Source organism: Pollicipes pollicipes, unplaced genomic scaffold (genome assembly GCF_011947565.3).
Source record: "Pollicipes pollicipes isolate AB1234 unplaced genomic scaffold, Ppol_2.1 Scaffold_4002;HRSCAF=4701_pilon_pilon_pilon, whole genome shotgun sequence".
NCBI classification, from domain to species: Eukaryota; Metazoa; Arthropoda; class Thecostraca; order Pollicipedomorpha; family Pollicipedidae; genus Pollicipes; species Pollicipes pollicipes.
The window spans coordinates 975,078-989,134 of record NW_023596420.1 but is presented as its reverse complement, the minus strand read 5'-3'; the positions used below and the strand labels follow the sequence as shown (position 1 = coordinate 989,134).

General features: G+C 50.1%; 1 protein-coding gene across 5 annotated transcripts; it reads left to right on the top strand.

Annotated features, from left to right (window-relative positions):
- Window positions 1-3,688: 3,688 nt before the first annotated feature.
- On the top strand, window positions 3,689-13,256 carry LOC119093478 (activator of 90 kDa heat shock protein ATPase homolog 1). 5 transcript variants are annotated; one of them, XM_037216436.1, is made up of 9 exons: window positions 3,689-3,768; window positions 7,214-7,307; window positions 8,070-8,152; window positions 9,586-9,782; window positions 9,997-10,117; window positions 10,389-10,483; window positions 10,766-10,894; window positions 11,677-11,915; window positions 12,395-13,256. In XM_037216436.1, the coding sequence occupies exons 2-9, from the start codon at window positions 7,228-7,230 to the stop codon at window positions 12,480-12,482; spliced, it is 1,032 nt and encodes a 343-aa protein (XP_037072331.1). In that variant the 5' UTR covers window positions 3,689-3,768; window positions 7,214-7,227; the 3' UTR covers window positions 12,483-13,256. The 5 variants fall into 5 exon arrangements, with proteins under 5 accessions (XP_037072331.1, XP_037072332.1, XP_037072329.1 ...); XM_037216437.1 differs by lacking the exon at window positions 3,689-3,768 and adding an exon at window positions 5,791-5,966 and having other exon boundaries at window positions 7,218-7,307; XM_037216434.1 differs by lacking the exon at window positions 3,689-3,768 and adding an exon at window positions 5,791-5,966.
- Window positions 13,257-14,057: the final 801 nt, after the last annotated feature.

Here is a 14,057-nt window from a genome sequence, read left to right as displayed (position 1 = left end):
ATTACGGCATTCATTTCACTCGGAAATCCTCCGACAGCGTCTCACTTATGCTGGTACTCAAGTCGCTGCAGCGATTTGGAAATTTGCGGCGTTTGAACTAAAACACCCAGTCGGCGGAGCGGGCGCATCTTTATCGGCCGGTAGTGTAAATCGCTCATCAGCCGACGTTACCTTTCTTACACTTATCACCCCTAACGGCGCATTGCTAACTAGGGCCAGCCACCCCGCAGCGTAATGTCCAGCATACGGCTGCCCGGAAAATACATGTAATTGCTCTCGAAGACAGCACCCGTTTGCAAACGATAACGCTACTCAATTCACCCTATGATGGCATACGGGGGCGGATATAGACCTCGTTTTTTGGATGTGGTGGGGAGGGGGGCCAGCCAATCCTGTAGAATGCCATCTAAAACACCAAGAGGCAACATTAGGCTACTCATGGTAAACCACAGTCGCAGTGAGCTGCGGATACGCGTTAACTGTTTAAACATTTAACTGCTCCAATAGTAGCAGAATGAGAAGCCTACGCAAATAATTGTTGGAAACATGACGCGTAACAGCATATCTCCGACCGTTGGGGGGGGGGGGGGCAAATCATGGTTTCACGACCTTCGGGGTGGGGGGCATCACCCCTTTCCCCACTCCTAGAATCACCCTTAATAGCACATTGCTAACTGCATCTCGCCTGCCCGCAGCGTGATGAGCAGCATACGGCGGCCCGGAAAAATTATTTTTAATCACCCGCGAAGAGAACAGCTTCGTGCACACGATAACTCTGCTAGACTGCTACAGGGGCATCCGCTTATGTTACAAAACACTTGTCCGATAACAACAACCATTTGCTTCTCCCCCGCCCCCCCCCCCCCCCCCCTCCCCGCCCGCAAGAGCGTCTCGCTCAGTGCTGGAGGTCGGTTGCCACCGTGATTTGTCGGCCGCAACCGCGATTTGCAAAATTACGGCGTCCAACTTAAAATAACTCCAAAGGTTCCGCATTTCAAAATATTGAAGATATAGCGAAATAAGCTCACACACAGCTATTGGTACGCATTCAAGTGAAAAGTGCTCCTCTAGACAACCAAATGTATTTATTAGCGAATGCGCTCTTCAAAACGCTTTCAGTTGATTGCGTCATTGAGCGTCATGTCGGTACTCACTTGTAGTTCTCCAACCTCCCGCGAGATGGCAGCATGGACAAGAAGTGTTTGCTGAGCCAAACATCGTATTTTGGCCCTTTATCGTGGTGTTTTTGCGTGCTTATCCGTGAGTTTAAGGTGCTTCATTGGATTGACATACTCGGTTATCGCGCTATTCTTAAGTTATTTGATTACAAGTCTTAGTTCCGTAATAACTAGAAAAAGCATGCAACTTGTAATAGGGGAAAGCGGGGCAAGACGGGCACCTTAACGGTTTTTTAATACGGGACGTTCATAATTCTGTCCAAAAAGTCTTTAGCAGGTGGATATTGAAGGCTGATCAATTGTCTATCTCTTATAAAGGCGCTGGTTTGATATCTCGTCATGTTGAAGTGTGATCCTCCTAAATATCAGGCAATGTATTTTCCTCATTTTGCCCTGCCTTGGGACAAAATGAGGCAGTAATCGTGGCAAAATGGACAAGTGATGAGACTGAATAAGCGAAATAAATATTCTCGAAGTTATCGCTTTCTTATGAAAACGCATCAATAAATGCATTGTTCGGTGAGTAGGTATTTATCTGGACATCAAATAGCTATATTTCTTAATTTTGGGCTCTCATATTTTGTTCGAACCATCCCACTCCATACTCGTTTCCTCAGCATGATCCCACGAGTGAAAGTTATAATGGCCAGCAAATGTGTATTGCAGCTTGGTATGAAGCGACAGCCATTGCTGCATGGCTTAGACACAGAACTAGAGGAGCACAGCCTGGTGGCTACACAATGAGACGACAACGATAGAGTCTCAAAAACGCAAGTCATCGAGCAAGGTTCGCTCAGGAACACTCACTCGTTCCTCTCATCAGTCCCCTTCTTAGTCACTGTGAACGCAAAACACCAAAAGAGCACAGCCTAGTGGACCCGTCAGCAGGTACGACCAATGGCGAAACTAGACAAAACATCAGCCTGCCTAGTCATCCCGGCACAGTTTGCACACGAACACGCACTCGTCCTCTTCATCAATCCCTACACAGGCATCGTGCACCCATTTATCACAGAGAGCACATCGCGACCAAGACTGGCTCGATTTGGACATGGAGAAGAAGGACCCGCAGTACAGACAAGCTACATCTTCTTCGTCCGAGGACTCCTCAAAGGTAAACTTTCGTGGCGTACGCTTGTTTTGTTTGCGCTGCGGTTTCTGAGTTTCTACACTCTTTCTTTGTCTTCCTTTAGACTGACTTCTGTCGTCATTTTTTTCCTCCCTGTCTACCTTCCTTTCCTTCGAGTTTCTTCTCGGGTTCCTCCTTGCATGGTGTGCCAGTCAAGACACATGTTTTACCTTTCTTTCCTCCTTTATCTCTCTCCTTCCTTGAGTACACTTTTGGCACAGGGAGGATTTCGCAGGGAGACACATAGGAGCTTGCGGGTATGCCATTTTGACCTTGGGAGGCATGGCTCGGTCCACCTGAGCATGACACTTCTAGAACGTCATCTTCGTCATCGCTAGAGCTTGAGAAATCATCTGGCAGAGCCCCAATGGTGAGCAACTTCGCCGGAGTTTCGGCATTAGTCGAGCTTCCCTGCCCCGATATTCCAACCTGCGTTGCGTCTTCGGCGACAGTTTCCGAGGACTCCCGAACGTTCGTGCTCACCGAGACATCAACGTCAGAGGGCCCAGGCATGAGCAGAGGGGCTGCTGCTGAGTTGAGACCCACTGGTGCGTTTGCGGTGCCGGTCAGCGGGATGTTCGTTGTTTCTGCCGCTGCAAAGTCTTCTTCGCCAAACACATGGCGGTTTGTGGGAAAGATTCCCGTGACTTCGAAGCCCTTCAACGCCGCCTTCACTGCTGCCGCCTGCACGTGGGCTGACCCAATCAGCTCCCCCATCTCATACAGTGTGATGACTTTACCAGGGTTGTTTCGGAGCCACGCTCTCTGACCTTGGAATAAGAAGGTGCTGACGGGAAGCATGAACGTCCAGTCCAGTGGTTGAAGGCGGTGTGAGGTGTGCGGAGGAATGATGAGCATCACCACACCTGCTTCCCTGCACAGCAGGCTGACTGCGAGGCTCTTGGTGTGGCTGGCATGTCCATCCAGTATGAGAAGGACTGGATCCTGTCTCGAGGGCTTCGGGTGCTGTATGAAATGGTCAAGCCACTTCACGAACAGCTCCTTCTGCGTCCAACCAGACTCATGGTACAGCACCAGGCTCCCTAGGGGAAGACCCTTCTCCAACTGCTGGTTGGCCATCTTTCTTGGGAATATCACACCTGGAGGTATGTAGCTCCCCGCAGCGTTGATACACATCACCCCGGTAACCAGTGTGCCTCGTTCCGCAGATGTCAGTTGGCCGACCTGCTTGCATCCTTTCCTCGCCAGCACCTTCTCTTGTTTTGTTGCGACCGTGTTGAATCCCGTTTCATCCATGTTGTAGATGCGTGTGAGACCGAACTGGGCAGAATCCATCTGCGACTCAAGGTTGTCGAAGAACGCGTTGACATTGACTGAGTTGAACGCCGCGGCGCGAGCAACGCTTGTGGCCTCTGGTGTCCTTAGTGAGACCATGGGTTTCCTTCTGCGGAAGCACCGTATCCACGCCTCCCCTGCCATCGTCGTCACCGTGTTGATCGGGTGAGTGATTTTGTTTCTGTCTGCGAACTCATATGCGAGCCTCTTGAGGTCAGTCAGCGTTTTTCCGAACATCCGGTTTTGGAACTCCATTATGTGCTGTACCAAATCTCACTACTGAGCTTCCGTGAAAGCAGGTTTGTGTCGACCCAGAACCTTCTCTGTGGCCTCTGTTATTGACATTGCCCGTGCCTTTTTCAGCCGTCTGTCGAGAGTCGAATTCGGGACCAGAAAGCGGCGTGTCGCTTCTTTGGTGGACATTTTTCCACCTCGACTGCTTTGATGGCCTTTGCCATCGTATCCTGGTTCCAGGATTGCCGATCGGTTTTTCTCTTGTAATTTTGAACCATTCCCCGGCTGGAGAAGTAGTTCCTCTGTAAAAAGAACGTCAGCGCGAACGTTGAACGGATTTGGGAGGGTCATTCACCCCTTAAGCCCCCCTCCCTTTCCCAACCCTCCCTGGACCCGTCAGTGTACCTATATTTCTTTTTATAAACTAGGAAAATGCTTACCTGCTACGAAAAATTAAGTGCAATTATCAAAGCGAGATACCTCACTGCGTTGGTACTTACGCCAGTGCCTGTGCATGCAGAGAAATACACCCCTTAAATGCACGGAAAAGTACAAAATGTACTGTAAGTTGTATGCGATAATGACCAAAAATGTATGAACTTTTCACTTTTTCATAGCCTAAGATACTTTTTAAAATCCTTTTTTCATAACGGGTCGGTCGGAGGTCGTTGCTTGTTTACTAACAAGTAAGTTAAAGAAGCCATCAAAGAGATGGGCAAATGCGTGATACTGAATCAAGTCATCACAGGTAGGTACTTACAATTCCTATGTTCACAAATAAGCCCTGTTAAACAAAATGATAACGATAAATTATTCCTAAAAGGGACGGTAAATATAGAACTATCACATGCACACCTTCAATAAATTATAAACGACAAACAACGTTCAAATCACCATAAAAATAATACCAAAAATTGGAAAGCGAAAACTCCCGTCCTTCAACAACGACGGCCGCCGACAGAAAGGCCCGGTGCACGTCATTTCCGTCTTCTGTCAGAGAGGCTTTAGTTTAAACCATTGACTTCCGATGCCGCCACCTCTAACAGCCGAAACCGCGGGGTGCCCGTTTTACCAGGGTGTTCCATTTTGCCCCGTTTTCCCCGATGTAACGCAAAACACAGCTCGTGTCGACATGTTGTCTGCCCTGTACAAAATTGAGTGAGCGCCAATTGACCATCATTATTTCTGAAAATCGTGCTCACGAAGGACAGGCATGAATGACTCAACGATTATATTTTTATTTACCTTGTACGTCGCACGGTCAACGAGATGACAAAACTTGACTGACGTTGCCATGGCGTCATAATTGTCTTGATAACTTTGAAATAAACTGCACGAAATAGTCTGCATATGTTGCGGGCTTGTGCCTCAGAAACTACAGGTCTTAGTTTTGAGAATGGCAGGCTGTAAGCTACACCGAATGCTCTTCAAGATGACTATTCAGTTCAAATCACCATACGAATGTGAATGTGAAGCACTCCCCATAAGTTGTACCGGCTTGTGAAACCATGTGTGCACGATGACATTGTGTGGGCGATATCGACAGGCATTGCTGAACGCTCATCGGGCGACATCGCTGTATTTATTCAGATGGCGCCCTGACGGCGCATTACTAAGCGAGCGCAGTTACGAGCGCAGAAACGACAAACTTACTTCGATACCCGCTGCAAACTCACTGTCTGTTCGGTCGACTATGACCCTTTGGAGCCTATGGGGCCTATTGGGACCCAAAGGGACCATGGTCCTGTGCCTCCCCCCCTCCCCCCTCTCTAGATTCGCCATTGATTCCGCGTCATGAGATATCGAGAGGACGTGCCATCGAGGAAAGTATTCCTTTGTGTATGATGGCAATTTTAAGTAGCAGCAGTTTGGTAGCTCTGTAGGCCACCGCGTTCCCGAATGTTCTGGGACAGTAATGACGCATGTTGGTCTCGTGCTTTCCGCCCATCTGTTTCCACAATTGTTGCTGGTGCGAGTCGCGCGACGGGCCGCGGCGGTCGAATTTCTGCAGACCATTTGGAAAAGAGCATTACCGGTGGAATATCGAGGCGGTTGGGCTTACGCAAAGAGTGACCACATTATTTTGTCATCAATCTGGTTCATCACATCGTTGGCAGGGATTTTGTTTTGTGAGTAGAAGGTTCGTTGGCAGCGGCATTTGTGTACAGATACTTACGCCATTTTTGTGGTCAGGTCAGTATAAGTGGAGCAGGCTGGTCATTGCCTGCTATTGTCCTGGTATGCATGCCATACTGATTATGTACACACTTTGCTATATCAGGTGCCCCTTGGTGGAACACAACCATGTGGTCAATGGTGATGACCAGGCTAGACTGCAAAGAAATACATTTTATACAGATCTGGCATAGTATCAGTAGTTGTTGCAACAATTATAGAGTAGGTACACCTAAATCATAGTTGTCAGAGTTGGCAGTATGGTCACTTCCCTTTCAGCATATAGAGCCAACATTTTGAAGATTTATAATGTTTCAAAGATAATGTGGGGCCAAAAACTCCCAGAAATTTGACATGCAAAAATGACAAAAAATTCAGAACAATTTGGCCAGCTCAAGCTTGGTACACATAAGCATGATCTAAGTTCATAGATGCCATGTAGGTATCTGGCACATTAGATTGATTGTTGTAGACAGGAGACTAGATAGACTGTTTGCCAGATCCTTTTAGACTCATCTCAAACTAGGCTTAAATGAGCATATATCAGTACCATATATACATTCCAGCCAGTCCTTGTTCAGAAAATTTTAAGTTGGCTTAGGGATGATACACAAATGATCTGATGGTGCTGATTTGATGAATGATCTCTGACAGTGCATTCCCACCATCAACTGTTGAGATGATGAGATGGCTTTAATGGATTCTTGATGCAGCTTCTGTGGCAGCCTGTCATAAATGTCCTCTGCTGGCAGGCATAGGATGTTCCACAGAGAAGTTCTCTGTGCTCATCTCTCTAGATCTGGCTGTGATGTTATAAAGCTGGGTCATGACCACTCTGTGTTGGCAGTGTTGAAGGGATGGTAGATGGGGTAGGCTCAGTCCTCTTTGTATGCAGGTGGAAAAACTGCTGTGCCAGCTTATATGCTCACATCTGCACCACTTTGATATGATGCAGGTCTTCCATAGAGAGGCAATCCATATTGCATTATTGTGATCCATAAGCATGCACAGCAGGGACATATACTGTGATCATGGATGTAACCATTGGTGGGGGGGGGGGGGGGGTCTGGGAGTCAGTTGAGATAAGAGTGTTCTACATTGGTGGTTAAAGGTATTTGTTTGAATCTCATAAATAGCAGGAAGGTGATAATTCCACTTTGCCATCCACTATTATCAGGTATAAGCATGTGACATGTTTCAGGTAGCTGAGCAAAGATGGCCAAGTGGGGGGAGGGTGACCCACGGTGGATTGTTGAGGACCGCCCTGATGCCACAAATGTCAACAACTGGCATTGGTGAGTATGGAAATGACATTTGGTCACAGCAGGGGAATATGTGCACTTTTTATCAATATTTCTTTGAATATATGCAATTGCATAGAGTGTATAATGAATGCAAATAAATGCACCACTGAGGCATAGGCTGATTTTAACCAAAATTTAAAAAGGATATCAAGATAATTGCATAATTGCAAAAATGTATCAGTGATCATAGCTAGCATTGGTCTGATATGGGTGTTGGAAGCTTTGCTTGTATTCAAACAGTTAATTACGTTTACTGTTAAATCGCTTTCTGGAGTTTCTGTCCATTGGCCATGTATCCATATTGTCATGTGATGAAAGGGATTGGGTTTGCCCAACATCTCCATTTGACATGCCCATTTTTATGGAGACCAGGTCCCAATTAACTATGCAGTTGGTGCATCTGTAAACCCCTCCAACTTATCATCAGACAGCAAGGTTGTGATAACATCTTTTTAGTCCCAAAATAGCAAAACAATGGATGTAGGATCATCGCTATATTCCTTTTTGAGAGCACCATGCTCAGAGCACACAATAATTGGGTATGGTATGGGTATTTACCCCTGCTGTGAGTGCAATGAGAAGTGCTGCTATGTTTGAATGTACCACTGTCCTCCCATAATGTCTGGGTTTGAGGCAAAACTTCAGCGAAAATGCCATGAATCAGAAGGAAATGCCACTTTATATATTTTTAGGTTAACTTGCACTTGCAGTTGGTCTGATCTGTTTGATAGCGCGTGATGGCGTATGTTTCAGGACGGAAAAGAACGCTGCTGCCTGGTCCAAGAGCAAGATGGAAAGTTTGCTAGTGGGACTCGTGATAGATGACGACAAAGTAGGTGCGTATAATATAACAACGTTCCTTTCATTAGTGCTGCTCCTGCAGTCATGCGGGGCGATGCACCACCATTTGTGGTCGACGCACCTGGGTCGTGATTTACCAGCCAACAAGTTTTAAAGGGTTTGTTTGTTCGGTGCGTTCGGCGGCAAAACAAAAAACAAAAGACATCGGGAATTTGAAAACAAACAAGGTTATTCAATGGAATTCCAAGGTAATTTACTGAGAACCGCTGCCGTGAACGAAGGTGCTGCTTCGTTTTTGGGAAGTGGTGATCATTGCGAGGCCGTAGGCCGGGGCATTGTACTTGAGAGCTGGAGGATTTTAACATTCAGCGGACCGGCTGGTGATGTAGATGGAAATGCGTGACACGAATGTGACACGTGACATGATAAAAATGCGTGACGAGTGGACCGAGATCGAGTCGACCCGAACCTCATAAAAGTGAGAAAAAGAACCGGATGGAAGGCAAGACGGACGAGCGTGTTGGCTAACATGGGGTTAGATTTATGCAGTCGGTGACGACTTCCGTGCGTCCGATGACAACCATGGAGCCAGCCATCTTTCAGGGGCGTTTTTGGCGCCACTTATGTCAGATCTGCTTGGCCAGGGAAAATACAAGCATGAAACAAACCGCGCGATGGAGGCGAATATATCAGACATGGGTATAGCGCACGAACCAGACATGGGTATAGGGCCATCTCCGGCTTTGGCCTGGCCAACCCGCAGTTTTTCTCTAATTGATTTTAGTTTCGACAGTTCGACTATGCACCTTTTTCCACGGCTAGCCTTGGTTGTGGCTTCGCGTGTACAAATGGAAACCTGTGGTTTCGGGCTCCGTTTCGTAACCGGAAGCCTGGTTACCAATTCTGTCTTGGTGCAAATCCACCAGCGGTATCAACCTACCCTTGACTAGCCAGTAGGCGCGCTAGTAGTCGACCTGTAAGCAGCCGGTGCCACGTTTCGAAATAGGTCACGAATGCAACAAACTCTATCCTAAAGCGAGAGCGATTTGGCCGTGCAAACAGCACACATAGAGTCCAGCTCATTGTGACCAACATCCTCGTAAAAGGTTTTCGCTCTTCGTGTTCTGCCGCAGTCGCCGAAAACATGATCACCAATTCATCGATTTCTGACGCCAGCATCCCCAAGCCTGCCAGTAGGCTGTTTTTAAACGTGCTTGTAAACGAATACGCTAACGACAAATCAGGGGCACTCTTCCTCTTAAACTCTATTGCAAACTGGCATTCCTGTACATTGATCAGGCCATTTGTACGCTAACCAAAGGGATGTGACGTCATTAATTTAAGTTTTGTTGTCATCTGCGTGATCACAGTTGATGATCTGCCTTTGTTGTCACCTTGTTCGCCCCGTTCGCCGCAGGACGCACTGACACTGTGACGTTCACCTGACTAAAGTTACGCCCGTCTTCAGGTCGAGCCGAAGTAACGAAAATCGAAAAATGCGATGGTGATGCTTCGGTAAACAATAGGAAAGCCAAGCTGATATTCTTCTATGAGTGGGACCTTAAGCTGGAGTGGAAGGGAAAGCTGAATGGCTCCGACACAGAACACCACGGCTTTGTAGAAACACCAAACCTCTCGGATGAAAACGATGAAAGCGACCTGGATGTAAGTATGCGTATAGATGGTTACGTTTGCTTTTGTGTGTTGTCATAGTGCATTGGATAGCAGTTGACGCGTTTGAATCGCGCACATTCCAACTCAGCAACATCGCTGAGATAGGTCACATTCTTGAAAAGCGCTGGTAATCAGTTGCACCCATGGGGTGCACATTGGTCGCGTGACGGTTTTGACGCCACGTGACGTCGCGTGACGTTTTCAGATCAGTGCTTCAATCAAGTCCACGGGCCCCGGCGCCGAGATCATGAAGGAAATGATGAGGAAAAAGGGCGCCGACATCATCAGGAAGAAGCTTGGGGAGTATGTCAGCGCGTTGAAGTCTGGTGAGCAACTTTGGAACGTCTTCCATGGGTGCGGTGGTGATGCTCTCCAGACCGGAGGTGCCTCTCGGCGACTTACCGGAAACGTCATGGCTCGGAGCCGCTCGAAGCGGTGGGGGAACATCGCCGATGTAATCGCGATGACTGATGGGCTGGACTGAAGCCTTTAATACCACCGGCTCGGTTGTTTTTGCGGTCGGATTTCGCAACTTAAAGTTTGTGAAATATGCAAGTCCATGTATTGCCCGTTCATTGTGCCGTTGCGCCTTTTCAGAGTTCACCGCAGGGATGATATTACCGAGCAACAAGGAGGCCGGCGGGGGCGCCAACGACACGAAAGCGACCGTCACCAAAACTCAGTTCAATAACGTGAGTTGAAATAGAATGGCGTGTGGACCAGTATCGTGGCCGACACCGGGCTTTGGCACTAAGGGCCACCCGATGTCTAGGAGGGTCGCAGCTGGCTCTCGAGAGGGCCAGGGCGTTAAATGGGGAGAAAAAACTGAGCTGCGTTTCGCAGCTCTTTTTGCTCAGCGGTGCCAGTTATCAAAAAGCGGAATACTAACAATAATTGTTAAATCACCTTCAGTGACTAGCATAACACAAACACGTCCATTACAGATATCATTAATACAGAAACCGTCTTTCCAGTCTACAAACAATTTGTGCAAGATGGAAAAGCTGGACATCGGAGCCAAAATCGCCACCGCCACCCTCACCGACACCCAACAGTTCAAGTGTACCGCCGAGGAGCTGTATAATGCTGTGACCGTGAAGGAGGTACGTCGTTCTGCGACACGCCACTAGGATGCTAGTTTTGCGTGGTGTTATACGGCGCCCTGACAAGGTCTCACCATAGCGGCCAAAGCCGATGTGGTCATCCAAACTTGGTCGTCACTATTGGTGCCTGGTTTATGGACGCAGTGCTGTGTTAGTACACGGTCACATCTCTGCTCCTCCCAGCCGGCTGTCTCGCTTGACCATGTCGCTCAGCACTTGACTGGCTGAAATGTGCGCGGATGGCCATCTGTCGTCCGTCACACTGATGTTGTTTAGCTGAGACCGGCATCCATAGCGGTCAGCAGCTGATATCGGCTTCCGTATGCCCCGAATGATTCACATGGCCACAAAAATGACGACGCTGAGTGGAGGAGTCTCCTCGCGACCGCTGGCAGCACCCGGTAACGTGAGCTGCGGGCGGGGGAGCCCTCCGTCGTCGTGTCTATTCGTCCTAGTCCAAAACGGACGATGTCGCTGCTCCCATTCCGACCCTTCTACTCGGAGAGATCGCCATCTGTTTGTCTTGTCACCTCCGGTCTGGTCTCGCCCAGGTGTCCATCAGCCCGTGTCGGCTGGTGCTGCCGCACGCCATCCTTCCATTCGTTTCGGTTCGTGTGAGCGGCAGCCCTGTGCGTGTGCAAAATGGTAGATAGAGTCATTCCCCTCCTTGTCCCAGATGGACAGACGTCATCGCGCGCACCCTCTGTCCGCACGCGGCGACCGTCCATCGTTCAGTCGTTTCCGGACGTCAGTCACAGGCGCGCGCGTCCTGTCCTTGGCAGATGGTGGAGGCCTTCACGAACGGGCCGGCGCGGCTGACGGCCGAGCGCGGCGGCGAGTTCAGCCTGCTGGGCGGCAACATCAGCGGCACGTTCGAGGAGCTAACGCCCGGCCGGCGGCTGGTGCAGCAGTGGCGGCTCAAGTCCTGGCCAGGCGGCCACCTCTCGACCGTCACCATCGAGTTCGAGCAGAAGGACGACTGCACTGAGCTGCGGCTCAGCCAGACGGCCGTGCCGGCCAGGTCAGCGGGCGATGGGGGCCCGGTCCGCGACGGCACGGGCCGCGCCGGGCGCTCTGTGCTGTCCCCTGGATGCTGACGCGGGTGCGCCGGCGCGGCGGTGCAGGACGGAGTGTCGCGCGGATGTGTGGCGCTGTCGTTGGGGTAACGTCGGACGGATGCTTACAGTTCCGCGCTTGCTCGCCTACTCGATGCGCTATTTTTCGGATTGAGAGGTCTGCGTTGGGTTCTCTTTCTAGGAGACTTCCGCGAGTGTCGGCTTCATTGGAGTTAACCGCACTTGTAGTTTTAGCCGGCGCGAGCGCTGCTAAAACCCAACAACGTTTGACGTCCGCTGGTGACGCCAGGTCGGTCATACCAGTCATGAGCAAAACACGCCACAAGTGTCGTCTTACCGTCATGGCTGCAGCAGTCTCCCTTCACTGTCGTCTCCCGGTCTCCCCCCTGCTTTCACTCGCCTGACCGGTCCGCCCCTGTTGCAGCGAGCTGGAGCGCACGCGCCAGGGCTGGCAGCGCTACTACTGGGACGCAATGCGGCGAACGTTCGGCTTCGGCGCTGCGCTGCTCTAGAGCCGCGCCCGGCCGGCCGACCCGCCGCGCCGGCCGAGACGCGGAGCCCGGCGCGCCTCGTGACGGAGGGCGCGGCCGTGGCCGTCCGGCCCAGCGTTCTGTCTTAGGTTGTTCGTGATGCCCGTGCCTCTGCCCTTCTCGCCCGCTCCAGTGTTTTGGTCGGTTCCGTGCCGCGCTCGAAATCTGGTCTCCGTTGTGTTCTGTGTAAACTTCGTCGTAGCGTTGTCGTGACGCGCTACGCGGTTCCTTCTCTTGGTCTTCTGCAGAGGCATGACCTTATCTTGTGGCGACTTGCGCAGTGACGCAACAGTGTCTAGTGGCACGCTCGCCTCTGTAAACTGTACTGGTGGTATATTCCATTACAGTACGAATGGTATGCTGGTGGCACTCACCTGGTACATACCAGTCGCCTACGAGCCAACGGGCGCTGTGTGGCCGTGCAGTCGTGGTGCCCTAAAGGACAAATAACCAACCAACCAACCGACCTCCAAACCGCGGCAAGGTCGGAGGCTTCCCGTCGTCGGTTTGCTTCCTCAAATTATGCCTCATATCCGCACTGTCGCCCCGTACATGTTCATTATTTACAACTTTTTATCGGTTCCTAGTGCAATGAGCAATGGTGTCGCTGCCGCGATGTGTTGCATGACTGCACTGAACTCATCCGGTTGGCTTTGAGACATGTGTGCATTCAACGCGTTCCTCAGTTGCTGTTCGTCACTTTCCTCGTCTTGTTTGGCTGGAAGGAATCGATCAACAAACGCGACAGACACCTCGGTGTTTGGCTCTCAATCGAACATATGAGAGGTACCGGGTCGTTAGTTCGCAACGAAGATTCGTTGATGCGTACCGTGAAATTGCCGCAAAATTGTTGCGTGTTTCGTGAGAAACCGCTGCAACGCTGACTTCCCACGACGCAAACTCCTTCCTTTCCAAAGCGATTTATTTCACACAGGGATGCTACGTGTGTGGAAACCGTGAGACGGTTTCGCAACTGAGGCGCAAGCTGGGGGCATGCCCACGTTCAGCATTTACCGGGTCCAGGCCTCAATATCAAGATTATAACGACTAGCTCGTGACAGGTTCGAGTCATCTGCCCCGCATGTGATATATCACCAGCGTTGGCAACGTCACGGTGGTTATTAAGCGGTAGTGCTGGCCGTTTAGGAACCCATCTGGTGGCCAGCGGATGACTGGACTAGTTGTTCAACCAGCGGACGCGGCATCTGTGATCCACCCCAGCTAAATCGACTATGGACAGAAGGGGTTTGTGCAACCTGTCGAATGCTCACATGTTGTGCCTACGGGAAACAGGCGAATATCTGGCAAGTCGAACTCGCATCGAGCTCGCTCACGGCACGTGATTGTGCTCTAAGCGGACTATCTCCTGCCCTTGGCACGCTATTTTGCTGCACTTATTATCGGCACGTCCGCGTCGAGGGCGCCTGTGGTGCTCTCCAGGGGATAGGAAGCTACCAAGAGGTGGCGGCAGCGATCCGCCAAATTCCCGCAGACTGCCGAAAACCCATTTCCCCCACTTAGAAGCATACATATGCATATATATATATATATATATAT

Bases quoted from the DNA above. Each gene is read 5' to 3' on its own strand.
- LOC119093478 (XM_037216436.1), top strand. From the start codon at position 7,228: ATGGCCAAGTGGGGGGAGGGTGACCCACGGTGGATTGTTGAGGACCGC. The intron at 10,118-10,388 runs GTGAGCAACTTT...GCGCCTTTTCAG, and splicing joins TGTCAGCGCGTTGAAGTCTG to AGTTCACCGCAGGGATGATA. The intron at 10,895-11,676 runs GTACGTCGTTCT...TGTCCTTGGCAG, and splicing joins ATGCTGTGACCGTGAAGGAG to ATGGTGGAGGCCTTCACGAA.